This window comes from Stegostoma tigrinum, chromosome 25 (assembly GCF_030684315.1).
Source record: "Stegostoma tigrinum isolate sSteTig4 chromosome 25, sSteTig4.hap1, whole genome shotgun sequence".
Lineage (NCBI taxonomy): Eukaryota > Metazoa > Chordata > Chondrichthyes > Orectolobiformes > Stegostomatidae > Stegostoma > Stegostoma tigrinum.
The window spans coordinates 24,312,117-24,328,033 of record NC_081378.1 but is presented as its reverse complement, the minus strand read 5'-3'; the positions used below and the strand labels follow the sequence as shown (position 1 = coordinate 24,328,033).

General features: G+C 44.4%; 1 protein-coding gene across 3 annotated transcripts in view; it reads left to right on the top strand.

Moving 5' to 3' along the window:
• Window positions 1–15,917, top strand: part of fam185a (family with sequence similarity 185 member A) — a 92,207-nt gene that overhangs the window by 1,016 nt on the left and 75,274 nt on the right. For all 3 annotated transcript variants that reach the window (XM_059654577.1, XM_059654576.1, XM_059654575.1), the window contains exon 2: window positions 2,864–2,973. In XM_059654577.1, the coding sequence (XP_059510560.1) occupies window positions 2,864–2,973 (110 nt within the window). The remainder of the gene's footprint in view (window positions 1–2,863; window positions 2,974–15,917) is intronic.

Here is a 15,917-nt window from a genome sequence, read left to right as displayed (position 1 = left end):
GGAGGCGGACCGAAGATGGAGAGAAAAGAAGATAGGTGGAGAGGAGAGTATAAGTGGGGAGGTAGGGAGGGGATAGGTCAGTCCAGGGAAGACGGACAGGTCAAGGAGGTGGGATGAGGTTAGTAGGGAGGAGATGGAGGTGCAGCTTGGGGTGGGAGGAAGGGATGGGTGAGAGGAAGAACAGGTTAGGGAGGCAGAGACAGGTTGGACTGGTTTTGGGATGCAGTGGGTGGAGGGGAAAAGCTGGGCTGGTTATGTGGTGCAGTGGGGGGAGGGGACGAACTGGGCTGGTTTTGGGATGCAGCGGGGGAAGCGGAGATTTTGAAGCTGGTGAAGTCCACATTGATGCCATTGGGCTGCAGGGTTCCCAAGCAGAATATGAGTTGCTGTTCCTGCAATAAGCAATGGTTCGCAATAAGCAACTGCACCTCCCAGTCGCAAACCATTTCCACTCCCCCTCCCATTCTTTAGATGACGTACATCATGGGCCTCCTGCAGTGCCACAATGATGCCACCCAAAGGTTGCAGGAACAGCAACTCATATTCCGCTTGGGAACCCTGCAGCCCAATGGCATCAATGTGGACTTCACCAGCTTCAAAATCTCCCCTTTCCCCCACCGCATCCCAAAACCAGCCCAGTTCGTCTCCTCCCCCCACTGCACCACACAACCAGCCCAGCTCTTCCCCTCCACCCAGTGCATCCCAAAACCAGCCCAGCCTGTCTCTGCCTCCCTAACCTGTTCTTCCTCTCACCCATCCCTTCCTCCCACCCCAAGCCGCACCTCCATTTCCTACCTACTAACCTCATCCCACCTCCTTGACCTGTCCGTCTTCCCTGGACTGACTATCCCCTCCTTACCTCCCCACCTATACTCTCCTCTCCACCTATCTTGTTTCCTCTCCATCTTCGGTCTGCCTCCCCATCTCTCCCTATTTATTCCAGAACCCTCACCCCATCCCCCTCTCTGATGAAGGGTCTAGGCCCGAAACGTCAGCTTTTGTGCTCCTGAGATGCTGCTGGGCCTGCTGTGTTCATCCAGCCTCACATTTTATTATCTCACATCGTGTTATCCCCGTTTTTGTTTTGAAGGGTGCCAGTCTTTTCAGCGAAACCCTAGTAGTTTGAGATCCAAAAGAGATCGTGATGCCCGGAGCATAAAAACAATTTGGATCCGGGCATGTTTCCTTTGCTGCTTCTGTAAATCTGCTAATTGTTTCCATGTGTTTAAAACAGTGGTGTACCTGTCGTCGTTTTTAGTGGCTTTTGGAAGTTACCATGGATATTTTGGAACCAATATAAAAAGGCCATGGAAATAATGGGAAATTATCTACATGTTGCACTGTCAGTACCCATTCTAAGGGGATCCCAAGTTAATTAAATACTTACTGCTGTTTTATGTAGAGTGCATGCAACATACACACGCTTAGTTCAGCAGGGGACGAATGCTTTAGCATTAGACTCATTTATGAGAATCACTTTACTGACTGTTTTGCTTCAGAGTTTCAGCATTTTTTGGGGGTGGGGGGGAGGTTTATGTGCTTGAGCTGCTGGAGTTAGTTTTGAGCATGTGATCAGGCTTAGATCGTTACGAAATAGGAACAGGAGCAGGCTGTTTGGCCCATCAAACATGATCCGTCTTTCAATATATTTATAGCAGATCCAGTATTCCTCACGTCCGCTTTCCTGCTCTTTCCCCATAACCCTTGATTCCCCGATTTTTTTTTTTTTTTTTTTTTTTGATCAAGAATCTATCTTAGCCTTAAATATTCACAAGAACTCTGCCCCACAGCTGTCTGTGACAAGACCCAGATGACACAGCAGTTGCATCTATGAGGAGGAGGAAAAAGTCTTTTGTCAATTTTTGTTTGTTGTTTTTGTGTGTGTTTATTTATGTCCTTAGAAGTTTGTGTGAAATAAGATAGTTTATATGGGTGGCTTGTAAGGATAGGTAAAAAGTAGTTGTTATGCAACTTTTAATTTGTCTGTGGAATTAGAGTTTTGATTGACTTACTACGTCCTTCAAGGTATACTTAGGCAAAATTATCTCTCATATGAAAATAGTTTAATGTTGTAAGGCCATAAATTATGAGTAGGAGTAAACCACTTGGTCCCTTTGACCCTACAACACCATTTATGGCTTATGACCAATTTATGGTGTTAACCCCAATTTCCTATCTGTTCCCATAATCTGTAAATTTTTTTGATGCATCAAAGAGTTATCTAACTTGGATTTGAATATATTCAATGAGCCTGCCTCCCCTGCTCCCTGTGGAAGACAATTACAAAGACTTATGACCCATCAAGAGAAGAAATTCCTTCTCATTCGTCTTGAGAGGCCCCTCCTTTTGAAATTGTCCCCAGTTCTAGACAGATTCCCTGAAAGGAAACCTCTTCCCTGCACCTCTGAGAAGTCCCCTCAGAATCTTATTTCAATAAGACAAACCTTGCTTTCTTCTAAACTGTAATGAATACAGTCTCAATCTTTATGTATAAAACAACCATTTTCAAATCACTAATCCATCCACAGTTCTCTGAACTATATATCCCCTTTTAATGGTAAGAGGTTGATAAAGTTGATGACAGGGAAGTTGTAAATCTTCTTCCAAATTATCATCTTTCCTCATTCCAATTCACCCTAAGCTCTTCTGGGCCCAGATGAGGTTTTTTGTTCTATTAGTACTATAGAGAAGCTTGTTCAACTAAACATTCCCATTTTACATACAATGCATTTTTAAAGCAATGGGAATATAATTGCAAATGTACTGTGTATTTTAAGATATGTAAGCAGATGATTTTATGTTGTCTCTTGACTGATTTTTCTTTTTTAAAATTCATTTTTAAACTTCATATTTCTGTTTGCAGACCTGGACATTAGCACCTTTCATAAAGGATGTGTCAAAATAAAAAAAATGGAGAGTGATAACTGCTATGTAGAGACTGAAAAAGGGCACAGTATCCTGAACTCATTAAAGGTACAAATTTTTCTCAGAACTTTGAGTGTTTTTCCATTTGGTGTTTTAGTTTAGACTCCAAATAATGGAAACATCTACAAAATTACTGGACTTTCAACATTATGGAAGTGAATTAATGTTGACAAGACTAATAAAATACTTCGGCTACACTCCCAGGAGAGGGACCACACGTTGTTAGATACAGAGTAAAGCTCCTGCTAATCTTTTAAACTGAAAGTATCAACCCTGTCCCTATTAAACACTTCCAAACAGGTACAATATAGGGTTGACAACAGAGTAAATTTCATTCTGCTCTTTTAAACTGAAAGTAAATCCTTTTGGCATTGTCCCTGCCAAATACTCCAAACACACACAAAGCATGGAATTAGATAGTCAGTAAAGCTACCTGCTCTTTTTAAGCTGAAAGTAAATCCTCCTTCTGCACTGTCACCAACAAAGCCTCTCAGGACAGGGACTGTGTGGGGTTAGACAAAAAGTAAAGCTTTCTTTACTCCTTTAAACCGAAAGTAAAGCATCTTCTATGCTTTGAACAGAAATTAAAGCTTTCCATGCTCTTTAAATCTGGAAGTAATGTTTCTGCTACATTTGTCCCATCATACGGTCCCAGGACAGGGACTGCACAGGGTTAGACTTAGAGTAATGCTTCTTCTGTGCTGTCTGACTTAGACATTCGCAGGGCAGCATGGTGGCTCAGTGTTCAGCACTGTTGCCTCACAGCGTCAGGGACCCAGGTTCAATTCTAGCCTCAGGTGACTGTCGTGTGGAGTTTGCATGTACTGTCTGTGTCAGTGTGGTTTTCCTCCCACAGTCAAGATGTCTAGGTGAGGCGGCTTAGCCATGCTAAATTGCCGATAGTGTTTAGGGTGGGAAATGCAGGGATAGGATAAAAGGTCGGTCTGGGTGGGATGCTCTTCAGAGGGTCGGTGTGGACTCTGAGCCAAATGGCCTGTTTCCATGCTGTAAGGATTCCATGATCTTCTATGATCTACGACAACATTGGGGTAAAGCTATATCTACTCTTTTAAGCTAAAAGTAATTAGAACATAAAGCTCCACTACTCTTTCACTCTGAAGTTAGAGCTTCTTCCACTCTTTTCAGCGTGAAGTAAACGTCTCAACTTTGTCTCCATTGATTGCTCAGTTGTCTTGTCCAGCAGCCTAGGTGAGTACTCACCTTGATTTCCAACACTTGCCAATTTTGCTGGCCAACACTTCTCAGCAGGGCAAAGATGGACTCCCAGGTAGAGAAGATGCTCCATGTGGAGTACCAGAGCCCCTCCAGCAGGTGCCCATCTGCCATGGATTGAGCAGAAATTCTGAACAGTTTGGCTTGCTTGCTTTCATTGCTCAGTCCTTTTAAGCATTGGTGCTGGGGAATTTCGCTAAAGTTGTACAGAACATTTGTGAGGCTTCTTCTGGAATACTACGTCCACTTTTGGTTGCCCAGTTATAGCAATGATATTATCAAGATGGAGAGGGTTCAGAAGAGATTTGCCAGGTTTGAGTTAGAGAAAGGCCAAATAGGCTGGGACATTTTTTCCACTAGACTACAGAAGTTGAGGCAACCTGTTGGAATTATGTAAAATAACGAGGGGTTTTGTTCGAGTTAATGGTGATTGTCTTTTCCCCAGATGGGGAATATCAAGACTAGGGAACAGATTTAAGTTGAGAGGAATGAGATTTTAAAAAAAGACAAGGGGTAAATTTTTTTTTTTAAGATGGGTGATTTGCATGTGGAATGAACTTCCTGAGAATTTGGCGAATGTGGGCACAATTACAACATTTTAAAAGACATTTTGATAAGTACACGAATTGGAAAAGTTTGGAGGACAGGCCAAATGCAGGCAAAATAGGATTCATTTAGTTTGGGAAACCTGGTTGGCATGGATGAGTTGGACTGATGTGTCTGATTGTGTGATTCTGTGTGTGATTCATAGGATTAGACAGAGTAAAGCTAATTTTTTTGATGCTTTCAAACAGAAAATAACTGTCCCACAACACTGTATCAAACAGTCTCAGGACCGGTGTAGCACAGGGTGAGATGCAGAGTAATGATCTCTCTACTCCCTTTAAAAAGTAAAACTGTCTTTGAACTGAAAGTAAAGCTCCACCAACACTATCCCTATCAAATACTCACAAGACAGGTACAATGTGGCGTTGGATACAGAATAAAGCTTCCCTGACTCTTTAAAACAGGAAGTCAAATAATAATGAAATAATCCCTGCTGGGGCACTGTATCAAAATAAACCACAAATTAACCACAAATTCAGTAAAGCCTTTGATAGGGTTCCACATGGTAGGCTATTGGAGAAAATACAGAGGCACGGGATTGAGGGAGATTTAGCAGTTTGGATTAGAAACTGGCTTTCTGTAAGAAGGCAACCAGTGGTGGCTGCTGGAAAATATTCAGCCTGGAGTTAGGCCACTGGTGGTGTGCCTCAAGGATCTGTTCTATAAAAATGACAAACAGCAGTGGTTCCAAATGACTTGGACACAGGCATAGGTGGATGGGTTAGTAAGTTTGCAGATGACACTAAAGTCGGTGGAGTGATGGACAGCGTGGAAGAATGTTGCAGGTTGCAGGGAGACTTGGACAACCTGCAGAATTGGGCTGAAAGGTTGCAAATGGCATTCAATGCGGAAAAATATGAGGTGATTCACTTTGGGAGGAATAATAGAAAGGCAGAATACAGGGTCAATGGAAAGATTCTTGGTAGTGTGCATGTGCAGAGGGATCTTGGTGTCCATGTACATAGATCCCTGAAAGTTGCCACCCAGGGTGATAGTGCTGTTAAGAAGGCTTACGCTGTGATAGGTTTTATAGGTAGAGGGATTGAGTTCCAGAGCCATGATGTCATGCTGCAACTGTACAAAACGCTAGTGTGGCCTCGTTTGGAATATTACGTGCAGTTCTAGTCACCCCATTATAGGAAGGATGTGGAAGCATTGGAAAAGGTGCAGAGGTGATTTTACCAGGATGTTGCCTGGTCTAGAGTGCAGGCCGTATGAAGAAAGGCTGAGGGACTTGGGTCTGTTCTCATTGGAGAGAAGGAGGCTAAGAGGGGATTTAATAGAGACATACAAGATGATCAGAGGATTAGATAGGGTGGACAGTGAGAGTCTTTTTCCAAGGATGATGACTTCAGCTTGTACAAGGGGGCATAGCTACAAATTGAGGGGTGATAGATTTAAGATGGATGTCAAAGGCAGGTTCTTTACTCGGAGAGTGGTAAGGGCGTGGAACGCCCTGCCTGCCAATGTAGTTAACTCAGCCCCATTAGGGGCATTTAAACAGTCCTTGGATAAGCATATGGATGATGATGGGATAGTGTAGGGGGAGGGGCTTAGATTAGTTCACAGATTGGTGCAACATCGAGGACCAAAAGGCCTGCTCTGTGCTGTATTGTTCTATGTTCTATGCTCAATGTCCCATTTACATTTGAAAGAAAACTTGTGTAATTAAACAGAAACTTACTAAATTAAAATAATATTGTCTGGGCTGGTGATACACTCCAGCCTCTACAGTGCCCACCAGACTCTAAAGGCAGCTACTGTGTCTGTGAGTATTGTGAACTGTCTGTCTGTCTGTCTCTCTCTCTCTCTTGCTTGCACTCTTGCGACGCCCAAATGCAGACATAACCATGAAAGAGCGATAGACAGTCAGGAATGATGAGTCCCTCAGTGTCCCACTACCTGGATCTGTTGATGGCCACTTTTCCAGGTCCACGAACAGACCCACAAGAACAGTTTTCTGCTCTTCGCTGCACTGCGTGTCCATTGATCAGGAGTGTGGGACTGAAGTGCAACCAAAATTTAAGGAGCAGCTCCTTCAAAAAATACTAAGAGAGACTGCAAACAGAAACATTCGACATATACGTGAAAAACCATTTCCTTCAGGCTACAATAACTACATGTGGCCTGGCACCCACTGAACTTATGAACTTACTCAATCCATGATTTCGCAGGACTGCCACATGCAGCACTCTCCAACCCAGATTCCTGATGAAAAAGGGGTAAACCCATTTGTAGAGGGCCCTCCACTGGCGTTTTTTTTTTTTTTTTTTTTTTTTGTTTTCTGCCATCAGAAGGCAAAATATCACACCTAAATGTACTTTGCATTGGGTGAAGCTGGGCAACTGGAGAATGTGCAGTAGTTGCCCATACATGAAATGCCTCCATACTGCTCAAAGGGGCATGGAGAGGATTTCCTGAGATGACTCGGACTGTGGAGTGTGCATCCTTGAGGAGAGTCTGTTGCATAGGGCTAATGTTGAGTTCCAGACAGTTGGGTCAGTTTGTCTGGAAGCCAGCTGCATGTCTGAGGCATCAGGAATGAATACCTCATCCACCAGTCTATTGATGGCTCAAGTCGTGAACTGAACTTTGACTGGTACCATCTCCGCCAGCTGCACTTGTCATCCCACCCTTTCCTCTGTCATCAACCGGTTTCTGACTCCGTCAGCCCAGCATTCTGAGACCTCCCCTCCATCCACCAGCAGAAACATGCTGATATAGGAACCTGTTCGTGGGCAGTGGCTCCTTTATGAAAGCCACTCCTGCAGGGAGAGTGCTGTGAAGCAAGCCAGTAATGTCCCAGACTTTGATCAGGCCCAAGCAAAAGACCCAATTCCTAGAAGAAGATCTGAGGGTAGGACCGCTCGTGAACGGGAACTACATGTCTTAATTGAGGCTGCACACCTGACAGAAAACCGAAGAGATTCAGCAGGATGTTGCCAGCTATGGAAGGTTTGCGTTTTAAAAAAAGGCTGGATTGGCTGGGACTCTTTCACTGGGGCGTAGGAGTTTGACTAGTGGCCTGATAAACATGTATAAAATAATGAGATAAATAGAGTTAATGATAGGGGCAAAGATAACTAGGATGGGGGAATTTCAAGACTAGGTGGCACATCTGTAAGGTGAGCGGAGAGAGATTTGAAACTGACATAAGAGGCAATTTTTTTTACATGAGGGTGGTTCATGTCTGGAATGAACTTCCTTAGCAAGTGGATGCAGGTACAATTATGTTTAAAAGACATTTGGATAAATACAGAAATAGGAAAGGTTTGGAGGGACATGGGTTGGGGCTAGTTCAGTTTGGGACTATGTTCAGCCTCGACTGGTTGGACTGAAGAGTCTGTTTCCGTGCTGTATGGCTTTGATTCTGTTTACTCTCATTGATTCTCACAAAAGGACCAACCCCTTCTCTAACTTGTGCAGAACCAGATATGACTGTGGTTTCTGCAAGAGGCAAGGGAATGAATCCGCCAGAGAGAATACGACTGGCCAGAAGCTCGCGGACCCATTAACCTTCCCTAGATATTATGCAGCAGTGTACAGAATTTGTCTCCAAAGCAACAAAAGAAAATGCATCCTGAACCCCAAAGCGTGTTAAATCCTGGACAGATAGTTGTGATCCACCTTGATGAATGCCTTTCCCTGATCAAGGGAGAGAAAGACGCTTGACAAACCAGCTGTCTTTGACCACGTCCCAAACCATGTGGATGTTATCATGAAAGCTCTGGCCTGGGTCTGGCTGAATCTGGGGCGGCTCAGTGGTTAGCACTGCAGCCTCACAGCACCAGGGACCCGAGTTCGATTCCAGCCTCCGGCAACTGTCTGTGCGGAGTTTGCACATTCTCCCTGTGTCTGCATGGGTTTCCTCCGGGTGCTCTGGTTTCCTCCTATAGTCCAGAGATGTGCAGGCTAGGTGGATTGGCCATGCTAAATTGCCGGTAGTGTTTAGGGGGATGGGTCTGGGTGGGATGCTCCAAAGGGCGGTATGGACTTGTTGGGCCGAGGGACCTGTTTCCACACTGTAAGGAATTTAATCTAATCTAATCATGTGATCCCAGCATTGTGCCAAGGCTTGAAGAAAGTACCTGGCAAAGACCTTGTCATCTGTGAAGGGAGAGATCAGATGTCAGTTCTTCAACAAATGGAGATACCCCCTTCTTGGGCATCAGAGTAATGATGGTTCTGCACCTAGAAAGGGGCATCTCTCTGATCGTGATACATTTTACCCAAGTCCCAGAACATGCAGCCCTGGGGACTTGGTGTTGGAGAGCCAGTCAAGGACAGCAGTCAGCTCCTCCAGAATCAGAATGCATTAAGCCTCTCAGAAGCCTCTGGGCTCGCTTACAGCAGATCCTCCCACAGAACGTTTTGAGTTTCCTTGCCGGATGGATCCCAGAGAGAAGAAAGCTGAATTGAAGAGCCTTACTTGAGCTCTAGTGCCTCTGAATCTAAGATGTGGGATTCGTCATTGGCCAACTGCATGAAGTGCTCCTGGAAGACCCTAGGCTTTTCTCCAGTGAGTAGAAGAAGGGAGAACTGTGGTCTGGATCTTCAAGCAACCAGATCCATAACCTCATATGCGCGCCTGGCGAGATGCAGGTCTTGGAGCATGCCCTTGCCTTCGATCGCCATGCAAGGCTGGATTGTCATCTGGCTGACTGAGACATGACTCTGAGTCAAGCACCCCTTTCTCCAATTCCTTGATTCTGGATTTCTGACTTTTTTTTTCCTTCAGGACCTCCATATGTACTACTGTCAAAAGACCACATCTTACCATAACATCCAGAAGTGACAGAATGAGCCCGAGAATTACTTGACCTCTAGATTGTTAAAGTGCCAGTGCATTGACCTTGCTCTGGTGCAAAATGGCATGAGCTCTGCCCACACCAGATTGTGACTGATGAATGGCACTTACTGCACAGAGGCCGTTGGAACGCAGGACATTTATGAACTCCATGTAGAGGTGGTCACTTCTGGATGCTGCCACTCCAGTTCCACAAAGCCGAAGATGGAGTGGGGATGGAGATTCCACCAGATGTGAAGCAAGTCCCTCAACTCCCCACCAATACTGAACTTATCTGGGTACCATACAGCTCATTTTATATGGTTCCTCCGCTCAAGGTTCCAATTAAAACCTCCCCTGAAGAGAATGACCTTGTCATCTTTGGAGCTGAGTAAACGTTTCAAAGAAGCGAATCTTCAGCTCAGGTCCCATCTGAGGTACGTACATGTTCAGGATGAGGTATGCGCCACCAGATCTATCTGTGAGTTAGAACAAATCCTCAAGATTTCTGGCTGAAAAGATAGGCCCAACAAGATAGCTCCCCTACCAACACTTACACCTATGGGTGGTTCAACTCACTGAAACACTACAGAGGAACCCTTAATGCTGCTGTGATCCTGTATACTCCCCAAGCTGCTTTTTACTGCAAGGCAAATGGGAGCAGTAGCAATAAGGAGCCCAACAGTCCACTGCTAATCAGACTCTGTCTCTGACCCAGCATCTCCGTAGAAAATCCTAGTAGGGAGGAGAGGGACATCATCAGTGAGCACCACATCACCCACCACCTCATCTAACTTGTTGCTCATGACTGACATCCCATCTTCCTCCAATTTGTCACCTCCAACTCCACACACACATTGAGTGAGTATGGGAGTGGTGTGGTCCAGGGTAACCAGTTGGTAACTCTGCCTCATCCCCACCCCTGGAGTTAATAGCAGGAGCATCCCTGCAGTAACCCCTGCAGTTTCACCTAAAATTTCAGGACTACTGGATAGCAGCAGCCCGGAATCCCACTCCACTCCTGGCACTGGGTCACCCTTCATGTTGGGAGAAGTAATCCCCAAAGGTCTGGGAGGGGACAAGGAGGCCCACTTTCTGTACAACCATCTAGGGTCCCATCAGCTTGGGCATCATCACTGCAGTCTCCTCACGTACTACCCTACCAACCTCCAGATACAACGCATCATCTTCTGACACTTCCGCCATCTACAATCTGACCCCACCACCGACATTTTCCCATCTCCACCCTTCTCTGCCTTCCAGAGAGACCACTCTCTCCGGGACTCCCTTGTCTGCTCCACACTCCCCTCCAATCCCACCACACCCGGCACTTTTCCCTGCAACCGCAGGAAGTGCTACACTTTCCCCCACACCACCTCCCTCAACCCCATCCCAGGTCCCAAGATGACTTTCCACATCAAGCAGATGTTCACCTGCACATCTGCCAATGTGGTATACTGCATCCGCCGTACCCGGCATGGCTTCCTCTACATTGGGGAAACCAAGCGGAGGTTTGGGGACCGCTTTACGGAACACCTACGCTCAGTTCTTGATAAACAACTGCACCTCGCACTCGTGAACCATTTCAACTCTCCCTCCCATTCCTTAGATGACATGTCCATCCTGGGTTTCCTGCAGTGTCATAATGATGCCACCCGAAGGTTGCAGGAAGAGCAACTCATACTCCGCTTGGGAACCCTGCGGCTCAGTGGTATCAATGTGAATTTCACAAGCTTCAAAATCTCCCCTCCCCCCACTGCATCCCAAAACGTCCCTGCCTCCCTAACCTGTTCTTCCTCTCACCTATCCCCTCCTCCCACCTCAAGCCACATCTCCATTTCCTACCTACTAAGCTCATCCCTGCCCCTTGACCTATCCATCCGTCCTCCCTGGACTGACCTATCCCCTCCCTACCTCTTCACCTATCTTCTCTATCTATTTTTGGTCCACCACCCCCTCTCTCCCTATTTATTTCAGAATCCTCTTCCCCATCCCCCTTTTCAGATGAAGGGTCTAGGCCCGAAACATCAGCTTTTGTGCTCCTAAGATGCTGCTTGATCTGCTGTGTTCATCCACCTCCACACTTTGTTATCACTGTGGTCTCTGTCAGGTTAGGCAGCTCCTTGGGCATGCCAGGTATTAAGGTGTGGGAGTGAACTCCATGGCCATGCCACCTTAGTCTGAGGCGCCCAGCCCTGTTGTGCGGGGGACTGTGGTGGGGCTTAGGAGCAGGAAGAGTGGTTTTCAGTGGTGTGCCAGTACCTCCTTGCTAGGGGGTGGTAATAGTTTTTATATCTCCTGTTCCTGATGTTACGAAGTTATGTAGAGTAATGCTAAATTGGAAGGCAGGAAGCCAGAAATTTCTTTTCTGTTTTTAATAGAGGGAGAAGTGTGCGTGGTGCCTTGTAAGAAGTAAAGTGCTTTTCTAAGCTTAGCGATTTATACAGAGAGAAATAAGTGTCTGTATGTAGCTGATGTACAGCCAGTTCTGAAATGGACGCCATGTATCAATTGGCTGTGTGATTGGAAACCTGGAGCTTGTTTTGATGTTTTTGGCAATTAGCTGGAATCAGCCAATTAATTTAAACAAAGCATTAAGCGATTGAAAGTCAAATGAATTTAAATCTGACTGTTTTGACCATCTCGGACTAATGCTAGTGTAAGAAAATTCATGTATCATCCCAGGTATGTACGGAGAGGAATTTGAAAATCAGTGTGAGAGCAAACTGCCATCTGAGAAATAAGCATCGTGCTCTCATAAGAAATTGCTCTCTCAGAAAGCATCATCTATCCATAAAAGGTACCATGACACTTTTACCTAAAGAGTCTTCAAAGACTTCACAGAGAAAATATCCTTGACAGCCAGACCAGTGGGAAGATAAAAGGCATTTATGACTTGAGAACAGCAGAAGAAAGGCATGTAGACTTTGAGAAACTAAGGTTTTTTTAATTTATCATCTTTATTACTTTGGTTTATATAAGTAGGACTTGTGTTTATTGGAACAGCGTACCAGTAGAATTTTAAGTTAGAGAATAGTTAGTAGTTAAGGAATAGTTTGGTTTGTTAGTAATTGTGTTCATTTGTTCACTGTTAGGGTTAAATAAATTAAATTGTCACTCGTCACTTATAAAGTAAATATCAGGGATTTTCTTTTCATTTTAACCACTTTTTTTTAAAAATAGCTCAAAGGTGAGGTGAGCTTCTCTGGGTGTTTCGGGTTTAATTATAAGGGAACCTCTACTTCTGGCATAACCAGATTGGGGGCTTGTGTTTTGGTTTAATTATCAGGAGGGTTTCATCTCCTCTTCTTTGTGACACTGAGGAGTGGTTCCTTTTCCAGGAGGGTCAAGGAGGATGGGAGACCTCTCTCCAATTCCCTGCTGCTCATCCTCCTTTACAATCTCCATATGGTCTCTGCGGCATTAATAAATCAAGGTGCCAACCTAGTGAAGCTACAAAACAGGACTACTTGGGTGCCAAAGAGCAAAAACAGCAAGTGCCTGACAAAGCTCAGTGATCTTTGAACTAATAGATCGGATCAGAGTACGACAGTGCTATTGCATCTAGTCATGAACGGTGGTGGCTGATGAAACAACTTACCAGAGGAGGAGGCTGTTCAAATATCCCCTTCCTCAATGATGGGAGAGTCCAGCACATCAGCCAGATACACTCCATGTGTTATCAAGAAACAGCTGGAAGCACTAGATACTGTCAAGGCTACAGACCCTGACAACATTCTGGCAATGGTGCTGAAGACCTTGTTTTTCAGAATTTGCCACTGTCCTAACGTAGCTATTCCAGTGTAGCTATAGCCCAAACAATTATCACCCCATCAGTCTACTCTCTTCGGTGGAGTGATGTAAGGTGAATCAACAGTATTATCAAGCAGCACCTGCTCACCGATGCCCAGTTTGGATTCACCAGCACCACTTGGCTCCTGATCTCGTTGCAGCCTTGGTTCAAATTATGGGCAAAAGAGGGGAGGTGAGAGTAACAGCCCCTAATATCGAGGCTGCATTTGACCTATTTTGGTATCACGAAGCACTAGAAGTCAAGGATCACTGTCCTCTACCTGGAGACATACATGGCACATAGATGGTTGCGGTTGGTGGATATCAGTCATCTCCGCACCAGAATGTCTCTGCAAGAGTTCCTCCTGGTAATGTCCTAGATCCAGCCATCTTCAGCTGCTTCATCACGAGGTCAGACCTGGGGATATTCACTGTGCGTTTTAAGCACCATTCGCAACTCATCAGATTCTGAAACAGCCCGTGGCTTAATGCAACAAGACCTTGTATCGTGGGCTTGACAAATGGCAAGTAATATTCACACCACAAGTGCCAGGCAATGACCATCTCTAACCATTGCTCCTTCACATGCAATGGTGTGACCGTTGCCAAATCCCCACTATCACAACCTGGGAGTTACCAGAAACTCAGCTGGAGCTTCCATTTTGAATACAGTGGTGAAAAGAACAGGTCAGTGGCTGAGAATACTATAGTGAGTAACTTGGCTACAGGCCCCTCCAAAGCCTAACCTCTGTTTACAAGGCACACGTGACAGAATATTCCTCACTTTTGTGGATTAGTGCAGCTCCAGCGGCACTCGAGAAGCTTGACATCATGCAGAACAAAGCAGCCACTTCCTTGTCTGTGGATGTGGTGCTAATCGGTGTCTCCACTGATGCTCAGTAGTAGTACTATGTACCATCTACATGATTCATGGCCGAAATTTGCCAAAGATCCTCAGATAGCACCTATCGAGCCCATGACCACTTTCATCTAGAATCACAAGGACAGAAGATATATGGCAACAGCCCCATCTGTAAGTTCACCTCCGAGTCAGTCACCATCCTGACTTACAAATATCTCCCGTTGCTGGTTCAAACTCCCGGAATACCCTCTCGAACGGCATTGAGAGTCAAACTATGGCATGTGGACTGCAGTGGTTCAAGAAGACTGCTCACCACCACCTGCTCAAGGGTAACTAGAGATCAGGGGAAAATGCTGGTCCTGCCAGCGACATCAATGTCTCACGAGTGAATAGAGGGCAAAGAAATCCTGCAGTGTTTACAATACAAATGGATTTTGGAAATAAATATTTTAGTATTTAACTACTGAAACAGTGTATTATTGACCGATGTCTTAGTAAACCCAAAGTTTGTGCTTGATGTGGAAAAGTATAGCTACTTCTGTGAAGGAGCCATTAGCTAAGCCTCCCCTGCTTTACCCATGTGTTTGTTCAGTCTGATTAGAAAATAAGGAAAGTTTTTGAAACTATTTATGAATGGTGAGATTTATGCAGAACGTAGTGTATATTGCTGGCTTAGTGTTGCAAACAATTTTACCCCAAGGAGTTCTTGTAGGTGAACGAGAGTTTAAAGTTTCATAAGCTTGTATGTACTTGATACTGGAAGCACCTGTTTGTAAATCTTGATGACATTCCAATTTGTCGGGAATACTTCAAATGTGAGCTAAAAATTAAGTTATCTGTTTGATTTTTATTTAAAGAGAATGCCAATTCATACGATCCCAGCTGATGTTACTGGACAAACCAGATCCCGAATTGAAATCTGGCTTGATACGTCACTTTGTGGGGTTTTTATTTTTAACAAGGTGATCTTTTAACGAAACACAACACTATGCTGTAAATTTGAATTTAACAAGAAAACAAGCATATTATTACAAAGGAAATGTGGATAAAATAGAATTAACCAAACTATTTGCACCCAACACATGTAAAGATTTCAAAACACATGCAGAAATATTCTATTAAATGTTATGAACAACCCTTTTACATTACTCACTCCACAGAGGATTTCCTTCTCTGTCACATCATTAGGGCTTAATTTAGTTGTGATTTCCATCTCTGTCTAGGGAGACTTCCTTGGACTCTTCATATAATCAAGCTTAGACTTTGCCAACTTCACATAATCCTTCAGACTTGTAACTGGCTTTGGTCTGCAATTTTAAAACTAACTCACCCCAAGAACCTCTTTATTAACAATCTTACTGTGAACCCTTTCTCTGAGGCAACTATTTTACGCATCCAGCTTCAGCCAAAAATTTTAAAAACTTCACAAACTTAAACTAAAAATGTTTTTCTTTCCACAAGGTACTAGTGTTTCATCTAATTAAAAAAGAAAATAAATTAATCCCTAACCTTACACTGAAATTGCACAGCTGTTTGCTTTATTCAGTCGTTTTTAAAATCTCCCAACTTAAATACATTCCGATTAGCCTACCTAAACTATCTCTGACCTTTTATGAAAAATGAAATTGTCATAGCCACAAATATCCACAGGTTTATTGTGAAACCCTTTTCAGGTACACATGATATTATGTGATATTAATTCAAAACATAAAA